Genomic DNA, 16,863 nt, shown 5'->3' with positions numbered 1-16,863 from the left:
GTGTGTATGTGTAAATAAATGAACACTAAAATTTAAGTATTTCTTTTATATATATATATATATATATATATATATATATATATATATATATATATATATAGCTAAAATTCACTGAAAGTCAAGTATTTTTATATATATATATATATATATATATATATATATATATATATATATATGAAATACTTGAGTTGGTGAATTCTAGCTGTAAATATACTCTCCTCTTAACCACGCCCCCCCCACCTCCCGATATTGGAGGTCTCAAGGTTGGCAAGTATGATCCTGGGTATTGTTGACCCTTGACTCCGGGCCCCAATGAAAAATATAATCGAGGCTCTGTCTCAGTAAACCACGATGGAGGTGAAACAAAACTCTGGAGCTTTGGTAAGTTACTGATCAAGCTGACTGGGATTTTAACCCAGTCCCCTTTGATTGGTTATTGATAGCATACTAGCATGCTAACGTTAAGAAGCTAGCACATGACTTGGTCAGAAGAAATACCAAAATACACTATTTGTTAGTGTAGACATACAAAAGTAACAAAAAAACTAGCATGAAACATTAGCATGCTAAAATAAGAAAAGCTAGCAAAAAAACATTAGCATGCTAACATTCTCACAAGTATACTAACTTGTTCGACAACAGCGCATATTGAAAAAAACATGATTTTGGTGGTTCCCCGGTGCCACAGTCCAGGATAAGCATAGACTGCAGCGCATGGTACGTGCTGCTGAGAAGGTGATTGGCTGCAAGCTCCCATCCCTCCAGGACCTGTTCTCCTCCAGGACCAGGAGGCGTGTGGGTCGGATCACAGCTGACTCTTCTCACCCTGGACACAAACTATTCTCCTCTTTCCCCTCAGGCAGGAGACTACAGTCCATCCAGACCCACACCTCTCGCCACCGGAACAGTTTTTTCCCCTCGGTCATCAGGCACATGAACAATAACAAGATCTGATAGCTCAGTTACAGCTCTTTTTTTTTTTTTTTTACCAAATCTGTGTTAATGTGTTTTATGTTGCACGATTGCACCAAGAAAAATTCCTAGTTTGTGAACCCGTTCTCAAACAATGGCAATAAAAACTATTCTGATTTTTATATATATATATATATATATATATATATATATATATATATATATATATATATATATATATATATATATATATATATATATATATATATAATTAGTGGCAGCACACAATAAACAAATTCAAACTTGTGAGTGAGTGGTTTATAATAAATAAATAATTACTTTTATTTAACTAGCAAATGTTTTTCTTGATTGGAATTAACAAAGGCGTCTCAGAAAATAAGACGTTATACAGGAGGCATTATTGTGGGAAAAAATATTTATCGGCTTTTATTTACATTTGAACAAAACTTTAAAGTAAAAAATTGCCAGGAGTGTAAATAATTTTCGGCTTTTAATTTGGGATTTAATGATGAAGCCATACGTTTTTTTTAGATTATGTTTTTATAGTTTAGAAACATTTGTTCAAATCCAAAATAAACATAAAAGAAAACAAATTGTTCCGAGTGTCATCAGTTTGTGTTTTTGGTGCATTGTTTATTTTACCCACTTAAGACGCGGATGCTTTATCAAACCAAATGTACATGTTTATGGCTGAAAAGGTGCCAAAAATCAAATATTTTATAGGCAGAATAAATTAAACTATGACTTTAGAGCAGTGGTTCTTAAACTTTTTTAACCAAGCTCCACTTCAGAAAACACTTGGCTTTTCAAGTGCCACAATAATGACCCACATTGAAACACAGTAGCATAGTAGGCCTAAGTATTTAACATGTATAGTCTACCCTGTGTTCCGCCTGCGACCTTTAGAGGGACAATGGATGGGTGGATGGATTCATTCTTTTTGGCCACTGTAACATTACACACAGTTTGAACAGTAATTTGTTTTATGTAGAAGAAGGCAGACAAATGTATTTGTAGACAAAGCAGTGCTATTAGTATTAGCATTTTCCTTTACATTTAACTATTTTTATTGCATTTTTTTTTCCGTTGACGGGATTTTTTATTTTATTCCAACAATGTCAGGAGCTAAAAGAAAAAACATTTTGACAGTCCTGTGGTGGTCCTTGCTTTAATGGTGCCATGTGCGACCCCTCATCCTTGCTTCGCAGTTATTGGACTTTTTTTTTTCTTTCAACCTACCGAGAACCTAATAACTAAATTTTTTACTTTTAAACTCGAATGCAGCCTGTGATCCTCAACACAGAGAAGAAAGTGCCAATGATTCACTGGGATGTTCATTTTTATAGACTTAATAGTAACATTCAGAACTTTTTCAATTGAAAACATTGATCACATTTAGTTCCTCACGCCGCATTCACAAGATGATCGGCCTGTTAATGTTTATGGAGTTTGATGGAAAAAAGTGGCATTTAAAAGCTCTCTCGTCAGCCAAGTTCATGTCATTCATATCGTATATTGTCTACATCCTGCCACTCTCAGTTCACCAGATTCTGTCTTAGTTTGTTTGGATCTTATGTGTGTAAAACGGGGGTCAGCAACCCGCGGCTCTTTAGCGCCGCCCTAGTGGCGACCTGGACCTCTTTCAGAGATGTGTGAAAATGGAAAAAGATGAAGAAAAATGTATATTTTTTGTTTTAAAATACTTTCTAAAAGAGAGCAAACATGACACAAACCTTCCCAATTGTTAGAAATCTCACTGTTGATGTTAAACATGCTTCACTGTTGAGAGTATTTGGCAAGGACCGTTTTGTCCCACTAATTTCAGCGATCCTTGTTTACATCTACAACTTTCTCCGATGCTGCCACAGAATGACGTGTTTTATGCCACTGCGTCTTTGTCTCATTTTGTCCACCAAACGTTTTATGCTGTGTGTGAATGCACAAAAGGTGAGCTTTGTTCATTTTATTGATTTGTTGCAGCGCTAATCAGGCATATTTGGTCAATGCATGACTGCAAGCTAATCGATGCTAACATGCTATTTAGGCTAGCTGCATGTACATATTGCATCATATTCCCGGCTTTTGTAGGTATATTTGAGCTGATTTAATTTTCTTTACTTATGTCCTCTGTGTATTTAACTTCTATTTGCATGCCTCATGTAATATTGGCTGTATTTCTCATAGTTGTTTGTGTGCCATGTTGTTCCAGACCACAGCAAACATTACCCAGCTTGCAAAGATTGTAATAAATCCATTAGAAGAAGACAGCCCACTGTTTCCTTAAATTTGGACACACACATCTATACCTTTGGCCATTCTGAGCCAGTCATTTCTCGAAGTTATCTCTTCCTGTGAGAAGCTTCCATTTTACTAATGATTTCCAATGTTGCAAAAATGTGTAGAATAAAAATGAAAAACATTTCTGTTAACGAAGATTTGCTTCAGCCTGTGACACAGTCATTTTGATAGTAGGCTAATATAGCTAATATAGACACTTACATCACGTGTTCTCTTCATTATAACATTTATATAAGGCTTTTAATTTTGGGGGGCTCCAGACAGATTGTTTTGTTGTACTTTTGGTCCGATATGGCTCTTTCGACATTTTGGGTTGCCGACCCCTGGAGTAACCCAACAAATTTGGCCCCATGCCTTTGTACCGCATTCTGCACGGGGACACAAACCCTGGTTGTTTATATGAGAGGCGAGCGTGCTGACCACTGGGCTAAAAGCCTAAGCTGTCTGCCACTACTCTTGAAGTTGTCAAGAAGTGAGGTTTACTGACGTACTCCTGGCACCCGTTCTACGTGGAACAGTGTGACATTCGCCACGCCAACTAGCGTCGGGAGGCTTGTAACCGAAAAGCTAACAATACCTGAGAGAAACCTCGTACCTCAAAAACCTTGTGAGCCGAGGTTCCGTCCTACTTCCTAATAATTGCAGCTACACGGTCTTAAAGTAAGAAAATACGTTTGATGGTGAAGTGAATTAATTGACTCATATTGTGTTCTACATATGGTGAATGTTTATATTCACCTTGGAGAAAGCGAACCACCAGGTTTAAGTAAATAATAGTTGAGCCCATCATAAATTAGGGGGCCTTAGTTGGACATTCGTATGTGGACTGGGTTAACTCTCTCACGAGAAGAGGCAATACATTCAGACTTCGGAACGCAAAAGTGATAGCTCTATCCTGGAGAAGAGACTACCTGTCTAGCTCAACGCCAACATTGAAGTTATGACTTAGAGCAGTTGTTTTCCAGACACTTACACACAAACATCTGTTTTTATGGCCAGGAGCACCCACACAGAGAAAGAAGGAATGTAAGACTGTGGTTCGGCTCCTCCAAGTTAAGAGTCCTTCATTTTTGACCAGAGCTCCTCCAGGTACTGCATACCTGTTTAATGACACTCGCTTGTAATAAAGCAACTTTTGGTCCAGTAAAGAGTCTCCGACGTCTCTTTTGATCCAGCCGCACTACCGTGTCACCCTTCTGTCCGTACGAGGATGACAAGACCAGAAATACACATCGATGAACAAAGGGGCAATGAAAACACCCAACACGGTGGCCATGACACTACACATTGAAATACAGTAAGAGTGTGTATCAATAAATAAAGTCCCAATTGTCCAAGTGTAATTCTGGGATTACAAAATTGTATGTTAAGAGTATTTTTAGAGATCTGCTGTAAAAACATGAAATCCCAAATATAATCAGTATCACAAATAGCAATATAAATTAGCGAAAACAGGTGAAAACTACCCAACTCCACCCAGTTTATAATTTATTTCACATTAGTACACAGTTGTATACTTTACTGTCTTATACATGAATGAAATATGAACCAACTTACTTGCTGATAGTAAAACATGTTATTTTAGCAATTTGTCATCATTTTTTAATGATTATTTTGTTTAGGTAAAACTAAATAAATATGGCACGTTTTCCATACAACACGTATGGAAGAGAATGGTCCTTTGGCAAGACCGAAATGTTTATTTCACTTTAAAATTTAAAAGTTTAAATTCTTCTGCCTGCCTGAATTTTATAGAGGACGATGGTAGCAACTTGATGCTCACTCGCTGGCTAGCCGCTACTTTTGAAGCACAAAATAATAAAAGTCTATGCTGTCCTATTTTAGTTGCACTGTCAGCCTAGTTTACGTGAATACATATTCTATTTTTGGCTTTAAGCATAAAACATGGCTAAATTCACTAAAAATATAAAAACTACAGCAGTATTGGCCTTTAAATGAGACCAACCCAAGCAAAATGTGCTGTTCAATATCAGGCAGCATTACTATAATGGATGAAACGAGGGTAAAGATGAATATGTGGGGGTTATTTCATGTTGAGAGGGCTCTCGTAATATTAAAAACCCTATTTTGAAGGTTGTAAGCAGTTGTTTATGCTGTAGCTATAAAGATATCAAATTATTAATTCCTACTACGCGGAAATTAAGTTACCACGGTCAGGCTGGGAACCAACTAATAGCAATAAATGAGGGTTTACTGTATATACCGTAGTATGTACAGTACAGGCCAAAAGTTTGGACACACCTCATTCAATGCGTTTTCTTTATTTTCATGACTATTTACATTGTAGATTGTCACTGAAGGCATCAAAACTATGAATGAACACATGTGGAGTTATGTACTTAACAAAAACAAGGTGAAATAACTGAAAACCTGTTTTATATTCTAGTTTCTTCAAAATAGCCACCATTTGCTCCGATTACTCGTTCGCACACTCTTGGCATTCTCTCGATGAGCTTCAAGAGGTAGTCACCTGAAAGGGTTTTCACTTCACAGGTGTCATAGTTTTGATGCCTTCAGTGACAATCTACAATGTAAATAGTCATGAAAAACGCATTGAAATGAGAAGGTGTGTCCAAACGTTTGGCCTGTACTGTATGTCAAAGTGTGTAAATAAACTTATTTCCGTTACAACAATGACAATAAATATAATTATTCACTCAGCCATGTGTTGACATCAATTAAAAATAAACTCAAGTCAGCATCATTTATTCCAATGTTCAACACTTCCATCACTATAATTTAATCTGTGTGATGTACGCTTTATATCCCTTGACACTTTTGCTATTTCCATTCGTTTTGTTGACCCTTCTTAACTTTTCTTTTCATGCTTTTAACATTTGACAGAACTACTAAAAAAAAAAAAAAGATGCTCGGGCATTGCAGTCCATGTCTCGATTTTGGTATTCAATGTCTTCTGCAGTATGAAAAGCATATTTAAGGACTAAAATGGCACTATTTTTGCCTGGAGTCATGACGACGTGCGTTAAGAAAGATAAAAGGTGCATCTAAACTAAAGCGGGAACTATTGTACCAGACACATCCTGCATCTAACCCCTGAATAACATCTTTAAACAACAGCCCGCATGTTTTTATTCTTGCTTGTCGTTCAATTTTGTTAACAAACTACACTCAAGACTGGATTTGCATCTACGAAGATTAAAGGTTTGTGCTTTTTAAGACATTCCCTGCACACGATAAGCAAAAAACAGGTGGGATGCTTGGCCGTCACAGCAAGAGGGCGTCGTGAGGCTGTCGGAGCATCAATCAGATAAGGCAACATAGCGGACAAGTTGTCAAACCTGGCCTCTCAGAAAAGTTTGGAAAAAGAATCTGCGGACGATCGATGATTTTACATTCCGAACTAGTCGGCTCGTTTTTTTTTTGTATGGAAGATGTTGGATCGTAGGAGACGAACTGCGCTCATAGGCTCAAGTCAATGAGGACGTGCTCCAGGATCTGCGTGGTCCCCTTGAAGCTGGACACGAACAGGAAGTCCCGGCGGTCGGTGGACACGGCGGTGAAAGAGCGCGGCGCCTGGATGTAAGCCTCCTTAAAGCGCTCAAACGTTTTCTGCTCGCCGTCCCACAGAAGGATCTGTGAGAACGTGTAATCGCTTCCCAGCGCCAGGTAGTGGCGATTTTTGAAGGAGAACGGCTGGAGGATCATGGCGCCGCGTGACGGCAGCGCTTGAATCTCCGAGAACTGCTTGGCGCCCCAGTGCACGACTTTTGAGTCTCCGATGTAGCGTGTCATGGCCAGATAGAGCTCTTCCTGCATGCGGAAGTGCTTCACGGCGACCACGTCCTCCGTGTTTGGGATCTCGCCCTGGAGGACGAACTTCTGGTTGCTGCGGCTCCACTGGTAGATCACCGGCACCTGAGAGCGACTCGCTAACACCAGGTGGGCTTTCCCGTCCAGGTCCAAGAACTCTGCGTCGGTGTCGCGGTACCACTCGTGGAGGGACTGGTAGGAGTAGAACCCGCTGTCGTTCCATTTGTACAGCGTGGACAGGCCCGCTTTGGAGCTGTCGGCGATTACGAAGAATCGGTCGGCTCCGATTTGGAAGGTCTCGATGTCATTGGGCTTGGAGACCTTGGACACCTCGATGTCCTGGAATTTGGTGAACGTGCTTTGGTCCTCATCGAACTTGTAGATGTGCGAGCCGCCAAAGAGCTGAGCCACTATGATGAACACCTGCTCCTCGATGACCACTGACTTGCAGCCCACGATGGACTGACCTAAAGACAAACACACTGAGGCCGTCTAAAACCTTGGCCGCGGATGTTTAAGACGTACCTGTGATGTTGTCGTAGGTCCGAAAGTTCATCTCTATGTGGTCCCACTGGAGGACCATGCAGCTCTCTGCGCTAGGAGCCGCGATGGCCACAAAGACGTCGTTCTTGTAGCTGAAGGTGTCTATGGAGAGGGACTCCGAAACCACTGTCTGATGAAGGACAAAATCTGCAAAGGAGAATTCTTGATGTTAGTTTGCGGATGCAGAGAGTCGCCCAAAGATGAAGACGGCCTAAAAGGACCTGGGCAGAATCAACGCAGAACAGTCCGCCTGTACTCAATGCAGATGTTCGCAAGGCCTGTGTACACAAAGTTCACATTTTTACGGCTGCGCTGACTCTGCTCCGTGCACTAGTGTCCATAGGCGCCGATCTACAGTGGGTGCTCGGTGTGTGTGTATAAAAAAAAATAAAAAAATAGACGTTCAGCGAAATGAATATCCCATATGATTTGTGGCTTTATTATTTTGTAAAACGGACCAAACTCACCACAAAATTAACTACAACAAGATTGATTTTTCAAAAATGATTTAAAAATTGAAAGTAGCCATCAATCCCACGTGGGTTCTCGGGCCCCGAAGCACCCACGGGATTGGCGCCTATGCTAGTGTCACACAAAACACTGCTCGGCATGTATCGACCCACTTTAAACGTGACATTCAACTGCATTTTGCCACCATAGAATATACAACCCCAAATCAGGCCAATGTATGACTAAGATGTTTCCCACGATTTACCCCGGAGACAATTTCAGCCACTGTTAATGTGCCGAGTCGACACTTTCAAACAGTGTGTCTCTTGTGGCCTTTTTATTTCAGTGATTTGCAAAGCCAGAAGGTAAAGCAGACCCACTTCCACGTCGTCAGACCTTGACAAAAGTGTATACAACAACGCAGGGATTGTGGGAAATGTAGTGTTTCACAGGAAACTACAACAATGCAGTAGTGTTGTCCCAATACCAATATTTTCATACCAGTTCTGGTACCAAAATGTATTTCAATCATCATCGGTACTTTGATACTTTTCTAAATAAAGGGGACCACAAAAATTGCATTATTGTCTTTATTTTAACAAAAAATCTTAGGGGACTTTAAACATGTTTCTTATTGCAAGTTTGTCCTTAAACAAAATAGTGAACATACAAGACAACTTGTCTTTTAGTAGTAAGTAAACAAACAAAGGCTCCTAATTTAGTCTGCTAACATATGCAGTAACATATTTTGTCATTTATCATTCTATTTTTTTGTCAAAATTATTAAGGACAAGTAGTTGAAAATGAACTATTAATCTACTTGTTAATATCTGCTTACTTTCTCTTTTAACATGTTCTATCTACACTTTTGTTAAAATGTAATAATCATTTATTCTTTTGTTGTTTGGATGCTTTACATTAGTTTTGGAAGGTACCACAAATGTAGGTATCAATCTGATACCAAGTTGTTACAGGATCAAACAATGGTCATATTCAAAGTCCTCATGTGTCCAGGGACATATTTCCTGAGTTTATAAACATAATATACATTTGAAAAAAACGAAAAAAGATTTTGTGATGTTAAAAAATATCGATGTAATCATAGTAGTATCGACTAGATACGCTCCTGTACTGTACGGTATCATAACAGTGGATGTTAGGTGTAGATCCACCAATGGCGTTTGTTTACATTTTGACGCCCGTGAGCTACGGTGTGTAGTGAAGCATGTTTAGCTATTCCTCGTCCTGCAGGGATGATACTTGTAAGAAACTTACTTTATTTGTCGCCACGGAGGCGAGGATTAGTGACTTAGAAGTAGCTAAAACACTGCGGCTGGATTTTAGCTGCTTAAAGCACCTCTTCTTGAGGGTGTTTCAGTGTTATAACTTCACCTTTATCGTTAGTTTTTAAGCCAAATTGCGTCCGTTCTCCCTTTTCTGTCTACACACTGTCTGCTTGTAAGTACTCTGTGATTGTGCGCTGCCGAACATGCTCGTCTGCTCGTAAACCAACAATGTCACGCCGTGACGACGACGGGTGGGTGGGAGGGCTCGGGGACCGGTACTTTTCAGAGGCGGTATAGTACCGAATATGATTCATTAGTATCGCAGTACTATACTAATACCGGTATACCGTACAACCCTACACTGCAGTGTGCGCGAGACTATGAAAGCTCTGATGACTGCCGACGAACATCTTGGTAATGTTGTCCTAATACTCTTTCTAGCAACTTCAAATATTCCACTGATGGCTACTCCGCTTGGCGCTCGTATTTCCACGCCATGAATTGCTGTCTTTTGGAATAATGACGATATTTTTTAGTATTTGCCTAAGACAATTTTAACAAGAATTCGGCTTTGAAGATTTTAGTCTAAGGGCTTTTCACCTTTACGTAAAATAATTCCTGGAATAGCTACAGAGTGTATTTTCGATGTACCTTCCCCGGATTAAGGATGACAGTTTTAAGAATTGGCACGCAATTTCAAAAGACATTTCTACAATGGGATTGTCACCTGTTGAGATGCACTCGCTACTCATGATCATATCGTTGAGACGCTTGTCCTTCACGTCCTCCGGTCCAGCGCACACGACATCGGACGCCGTGGCGTTGGTGCTCCTCAGCCACGACATCAGCCACTTGGCTCGGCAGTCGCACTCGAAGGCGTTGCCTCGCAGGTCCCTGCGGGAGTCACACACTGGGTGATGCCGCCGTAAAGACATAAGGGTCCCGAGGGAGGGAGGGAGCCGTGCTGTACTTTACAATGTGGCGGTAGCGTCATGTTTAGGGGTGAGGTGAGTGCTGTGTGACAATATGAAAGGAACTATGATCCCCCGCCTTCCTTCCTTCCGCTTGAGGATGCCCCTACAGGTGCTCAATTGGATTCAGGTCTGAAGATACATACATCGCCTTTAGGTTCGCAATGTTACGGTACATGTTAGAATTTATCCCTTAGTGGACCATAGCTCCTCCAAACAGTGTTGCCAGCAACTTAAGAGGAGTACAAGCTGTACACTGACTGCTCAAAAGCGTATCTAAGTTCATTTCTACAGTATTGACAAGATTATGCTGTCATAGAAAACATTGGTGAAATATGAGGGGTGTACTCACAGCTCTATGAGAGAGTCCAGACCATTGAAGAGGTCCCGAGGCAGAGCCTTAATGTTGTTGTTTGCCAAAGACCTAGGCACAATATGGATACATACTGGACATCAAACTCCCATTATCATGGTTGACTAAAACGTTTTTGATTACAAAAGGGAACATACAAGTGGGTCAGGTCCCTAAGTCCTCTGAAGGCATATTTGGATACAGTCTCTATCTTGTTACTCTCTATGAACCTGCGAAAGAAACATCCAATCATAGAAAATAGATGTGATCGCTATCTGTGGTCTACAAAGCCGCATGTATTTATCATAATGGATGAAGATGTATTATGATTTATTTGTGGGTTGTTGTTTTTTTTAAACATGTCTGAACATATAAACACAGATGCTGACTTACAGATACTCCAAATGCGCCAGGCCCAAGAACGCGTCGTCTCTAATGGTCGTCAGGGAATTGGAGTTCAGGAGCCTGAAATAAAGTCCAACACGGACGCAAAGTATTGTAAATTTAACATCAATTCCTTTAGAATTTGCAATTGACGACTGAGTGCTCAAACGTCTTCCTTGCCGTTTATGCTGACATCAAAGCACTTAGATTGTAGATTGATGCCTTGTGGTCAGCACCAGCTAAAACATGACAGCTTTTAGACTTGCAGAGGTGTCACAAGCTGCTAAAAGCTCTCCTTGCTATAATAGCTTTAATAGGCAATAAATCAACCTGTGTGTTCATTCCTTAGCTGGACTCCTTCACTGCTGCATACATTGAAATAAAAATAAAAAAGACAGACGTCAGATAGTTATAAAATAAAAAAGGCGATTCTCAGGGTTTTATTCTCAATTCTTCTAATGATCTCTATTAAGACATGACGACAATGGCGTCTCACCTTCAATTTAATTCATTCATAGCAAACCATCATTCAATCCTGGCGTTTTTCCAAAGGATTGTTACGAGTTATGAGAAGAAGCACTTACAGTAATTGGAGTGATGGCATGTGAGAAAACATGGCCTCTTTGACCTCGGAGAAGGTCCCGTTGACTATGCTCCTGCAAGAAATTATGCACATACCGCAAAAACAACATGATTTCACCTAGCAACAGAATGAATCACAGCAGCAACTATACAGCACTTTAAGCCCACTACTGCCGCTTGGAAACACCTACCGTACTTACAAAGAAATGATGTCGTTGGGGCTTATCCTGGGCACGTAGGAGGACCCGACACATATGATGGACTCCTTGGAGCAGCTGCATGTTGAAGGACACCTGGCTGTCTTCTTCGTGTGTCCAGGTTGGGACAAGCTGCACAGGCACATTGCGCTGAAAAACAAAGCCCAGGATGGGAGCATCTCTCCTGCATGTGTTGATGACTGCGCAGCATGCATGCACACAGACAGGGAAAGAGAGAGGCAGTGTGTTTCCACCCCTGCACCATGCGACGCTGCACCGGACAACAGCGAATCAGCAGAGGGCAGCCCTTCTCTCTCTCTCTGTCTGTCTGTCTGTGTGTGTGTGTGTGTGTGTGTGTGTGTGTGTGTGTGTGTGTGTGTGTGTGTGTGTGTACCTTCATTATTTATTAAGTCATTCCTTTTTCTTTTGCCGATGCTTAAACAAGCATGCATTGCAACACTTTGTGTAATTTGTGGCTGCTAAAAAGTGATCTGCAACACAGCAAATGGAGCATTTTTGGAACACTTTTGCACTGGCAACCTAGCAATTTATTCATGGCACGCATGCCCCCAATTGTTTAGCTGTGAGGAGAGGATTTTTGATTTTTTTTAAATGCAGCATGTGCCCCAACGCAGAGCCGGCAATTTATTGAGTGCATTAATTGAAGCCTTAATTATGATCTTATTTGCATTAGGACTGGCTGTCAAATTTCTAATGTTGTCCGAAGCATCATCGATAGACGAACGCCTTTATAATACTGTACAAATAAACTACAAATACATGGTTGTAGACAGTTAAAATTTATCATATGGGGCTTCCTCCATGTTTGTTTTAATTCTCTTTTCCAATCATAACTTATCTTAGATTAAACCGTTACCCAACTTTCCAAAGACATGAACAGTATCCGTGTAATCCTATTACTGTGCAATTTTGACCCGGACAAATTAATATGAATCAAGCACGGAATTAGAGCAAGAAATGACACGCTTGTTCAATGTAAAGAATCTTCTAATCGGCTTTAAGGTCTTTTTTGGCAACGGCCGCACAAAGGTAGCACAACGCGAGGTCTTCTGTTGGCTTTAAAACAGGAGCAAGTGGCCAAAAAAAGAGATTGCCTTTGGGTTCTTTCTTGGCGTCAGGACAATCTCATACTACTGTACGTTGTCTCCTGAGGACGATTCCTCTTTTTTTCCCCCCGGTGGTCCAGTCTAAAGAAGCAGTGCTGCAGAGCCCAGCCGGCTATAGGCCATCCAAGATGCAAAGTCCACGAAGGCCTTTGGGTCCTCGGACTGATTTTTAAAGAAGAGTTGAAGAAAAGTTTGAGCAGGTCGTCCAGATATGACTTTGTTTGCTTGGTTCATTTAAACTTTTGGCTTCCTTCTATTGACTGCCCTAGGTTGCAAGCAAATATTTTGGTTACAAGCCCTTTTTTTGGGAAGAGGATGGGGGGGCCCTATCACAACACTGTAACTGCTCTCATCCAGGTGAAAACAATAATAAACATCTGAAGACAGATGCAAGCAAAGTCTCAAGTCTTGGTTCTGCTGGACCTGAGCGCTATCTTTGGCACAGGTGACCATGTTATCTTGTTAGAGGTTAGAAAATTGGGTGGTAATATCTGGTTCTGCTCTTAACTGGTACAAGTGCAATCTTGATCACATTATGTGCAGAACCCAAAACCAGTTAAGTTGGCACGTTGTGTAAATCGTAAATAAAAACAGAATACAATGATTTGCAAATCCTTTTCAACCTATATTCAATTGAATAGACTGCAAAGACAAGATACTTAACGTTCTAACTGGAAAACAATTTTTTGCAAATATTAGCTCATTTGGAATTTGATGCCTGCAACATGTTTTAAAAAAAAGCTGGCACAATTGGCAAAAAAGACTGAGAAAGTTGAGGAATACTCAAACACTTATTTGGAACATCCCACAGGTGAACAGGTTAATTGGGAACAGGTGGGTGCCATGATTGGGTACAAAAGCAGCTTCCATGAAAAGCTCAGTCATTCACAAACAAGGATGGGTCACCACTTTGTGAACAAATGTGTGAGCAAATGGTCGAACAGTTTAAGAACAACATTTTTCAACAAGCTATTGCAAGGAATTTAGTGATTTCACCATCTATGGTCCGTAATATTATCAAAAGGCTCAGAGAATCTGGAGAAATCACTGCATGTAAGCGATATTACGGACCTTTGATCCCTCAGGCGGTACTGCATTAAAAAGTGACATCAGAGTGTAAAGAATATCACCGTGTGGGCTCAGGACCGAGCTCATCTAAGATGGACTGATGCAAAGTAGAAAAGTGTTCTGTGGTCTGACGAGTCCACATTTCAAATTGTTTTTGGAAACTGTGGACTTCATGTCCTCCGGAAAAAGAGGAAAAAAACCATCCGGACTGTTATAGGCGCAAAGTTCAAAAGCCAGCATCTGTGATGGTATGGGGTTGTATTAGTGCCCAAGGCATGGATAACTTACACATCTGTGAAGGCACCATTAATGCTGAAAGGTACATACAGGTTTTGGAGCAACATATGTTGCCATCCAAGCAACGTTATCATGGACGCCCCTGCTTATTTCAGCAAGACAATGCCAAGCCATGTGTTACAACAGCGTGGCTTCATAGTAAAATAGTGCGGGTACTAGACTGGCCTGCCTGTAGTCCAGACCTGTCACCCATTGAAAATATGTGGCGCATTATGAAGCCTAAAATAACACAACAGAGACTCCGGACTGTTGGACAACTCAAGCTGTACATCAAGCAAGAATGGGAAAGCATTGCACCTGAAAAGCTTCAAAAATTGGTCTCCTCAGTTCCCAAACGTTTACTGAGGTTTGTTAAAAGGAAAGGCCATGTAACACAGTGGTAGAAATGTCCCTGTGCCAACTTTTTTGCAATATGTTGCTGCCATTAAATTCCAAGTTAATGATTTGCAAAAAATATATGTTTCTCAGTTCGAACATTAAATATCTTGTTTTGCAGTCTGTTCAATTGAATATAAGTTGAAAAGGTTTTGCAAATCATTGTATTCCGTTTTTATTTACAAATTACACAACGGGTCAACTTCACTGGTTTTGGGTTTTGTACTTTGTAGGAATTAATAACTGTGTCTCGGACCAAATGGTTATGATATTTGGGGTTCAACTTGTACATGCTGCCACTAGGCTAGCTAATACGCAGTTGCAATATGTCCTACCATAACTACGCAGATGACATTAAGGTCTACGTGTCACTGATGGCAGGTGAACGAACGTTGGCCTGTTGATTCACTTTCTCAGTCTGTCCATGCACAGATCAGTGCATTCAAGACTATACTGAGATGTATGATAGAGGGGCCCACATTGATATTTTCAGGGGGCCCAGAATTCCCAGCAACTGTCCTACAAAGAAGCAAAGACAAAATGTTACCTTAAGATTCCTCTCTGAGACATAATCAGGTAAGAAACCTATAAATGACTCAGATTTGAAATTTAGCAGCCACATTAAGTCAATAACAGCAGCTTTTTACTGCCTAAAACATTGCCAAAATCATAGTAATAGTGTCCAAAGAAGTAAAAAAACTAACCCACGCCTCTGTCTCCAGCAGGTTAGACTACTGTAATGGCCTTTCACCTCTCTAAACGAGCTATAAAGCAGCTGCAGTACATCCAGAATGCCGCTGCCTGAATTCTGACTAGAACCAGGAAATACAACCATGTTAGTCCAGTGCTCAGGTTACTGCACTTGCTTCCTGTCGCACGAGAAAATCATTTTAAAAGGCTTTGCTTGTATAGGAGTTATTTCATGGTCTTGTGCCAAAGTACATCTCTGACATGTTAGAGCCCTATCTACCATCTCAGGCTCTGAGAACCTGAGGGAGTGATCTCCTGTTGACTAAAGATGCTGATGCAGCGTTTCGGTTTTATACTCCTAAAATCTGGAACGGTCTTCCAGAAAATGTGACAGGCCTCGATCCTGGCCTTTTTCAAATCGAGGCTTAAAACACTGAGTGTTAAAAGGGAAAGACAAGCGGTATGTCTCTGCTTGCTTCTTCTGCCCTCTTTCGCCGCAACCACAGACACAATAATACACACACGGCGATGGTTCCTGCACCTTCGCATGATGAATTGTTCTGTAGCTGGACTACTGGTCTACACTCAAGAATGCCTCTTCATTTTCATTTATCTCAGGCAATGACATAAAAAAGTACAAAGTTGACAACACATAATAATATAAATTAATATAGTGCAAAAGGTAATGTATAGTATGTAATGCATGATTGTCCAGTTTTGCCTGAAAGGGAGTGGGAAGAAGATAACTTATTTAATCCCACCCCTAGTTCTCCATTCAGTGATTATTCACATGAGTTTCATTGTTACTTTGTTCAAGGATTATAATACAGATGTATCATAGTGGCATTACCACAGGTAACAATAATTATTACACTGTAACAATAATTTGTATCAACAATGTAGGAATAATGAATATACCAACAATGGTAATAGACAACATAGCAATTATGGTAAGGAAACATTGAGCACATGTTAACACTTTGAGACAGAGTATAGCAGCAGGTCAAATTAAAGACCCTCATCTCTATATTTGAACCAGACCCCATGTTTGTATAACAGTTTAAATCGATTAATTAATAAACTGATTTTAAATTCAGTTTTATACTTTAAGAAACAATTACAGGCATTGAGTACAAAGTATTGTACTAACAAAACAGGCAGTTACTAGTGTAAACAGTATCACACCTTGTCGAAGCCTCTTCCAGCTGGAATGTAGAGAATTGACATGTGAAACGGCGCCCTCCACTGGATTCCTTGCTTCAGTCTTTTTTCCTTTGCAGAAAGCACCATTAAATCACTTCCTTTTTCAGTTACCATGAAAATAACTATTTACAATTTAAAGCCAAAAACAAAAGACATGCATATGTATAGATTTGCTCAGATTACTTAGGTTTTTCACATTTCTGTCCCGTCAATACACATTTGAACATTAAAAAAGAAACAATACTATTTACCTGGTCCATTATGATTATGGGCTGCACGGTGGGCAGAGAGGTTAGTGCGTCTGCCTCACAATAC

General features: G+C 40.4%; 1 protein-coding gene across 1 annotated transcript; it reads right to left on the bottom strand.

Annotated features, from left to right (window-relative positions):
* Positions 1 to 4,706: 4,706 nt before the first annotated feature.
* lgi2a (leucine-rich repeat LGI family, member 2a) lies at positions 4,707 to 16,808 on the bottom strand. Its single transcript, XM_062064416.1, has 10 exons — positions 16,800 to 16,808; positions 16,531 to 16,617; positions 11,792 to 11,988; positions 11,594 to 11,665; positions 11,019 to 11,090; positions 10,784 to 10,855; positions 10,626 to 10,697; positions 10,030 to 10,196; positions 7,549 to 7,713; positions 4,707 to 7,490 (listed from the first exon to the last, which is right to left on the bottom strand). The coding sequence occupies exons 1-10, from the start codon at positions 16,806 to 16,808 to the stop codon at positions 6,673 to 6,675; spliced, it is 1,731 nt and encodes a 576-aa protein (XP_061920400.1). The 3' UTR covers positions 4,707 to 6,672.
* Between the last annotated feature and the right edge of the window lie 55 nt (positions 16,809 to 16,863).

This window comes from Entelurus aequoreus, linkage group LG12, assembly GCF_033978785.1.
Source record: "Entelurus aequoreus isolate RoL-2023_Sb linkage group LG12, RoL_Eaeq_v1.1, whole genome shotgun sequence".
In the NCBI taxonomy this organism is placed as follows: Eukaryota; Metazoa; Chordata; class Actinopteri; order Syngnathiformes; family Syngnathidae; genus Entelurus; species Entelurus aequoreus.
Note: the sequence above shows the minus strand (reverse complement) of the source record. Positions and strands in the feature narration are given on the sequence as shown.

Coding starts and splice junctions, on each gene's coding strand:
- lgi2a (XM_062064416.1), bottom strand. Junction 10,856..11,018: donor CTGGCGCATTTGGAGTATCT/GTAAGTCAGCAT, acceptor TTTCTTTCGCAG/GTTCATAGAGAGTAACAAGA. Junction 7,491..7,548: donor GACCTACGACAACATCACAG/GTACGTCTTAAA, acceptor GTTTGTCTTTAG/GTCAGTCCATCGTGGGCTGC.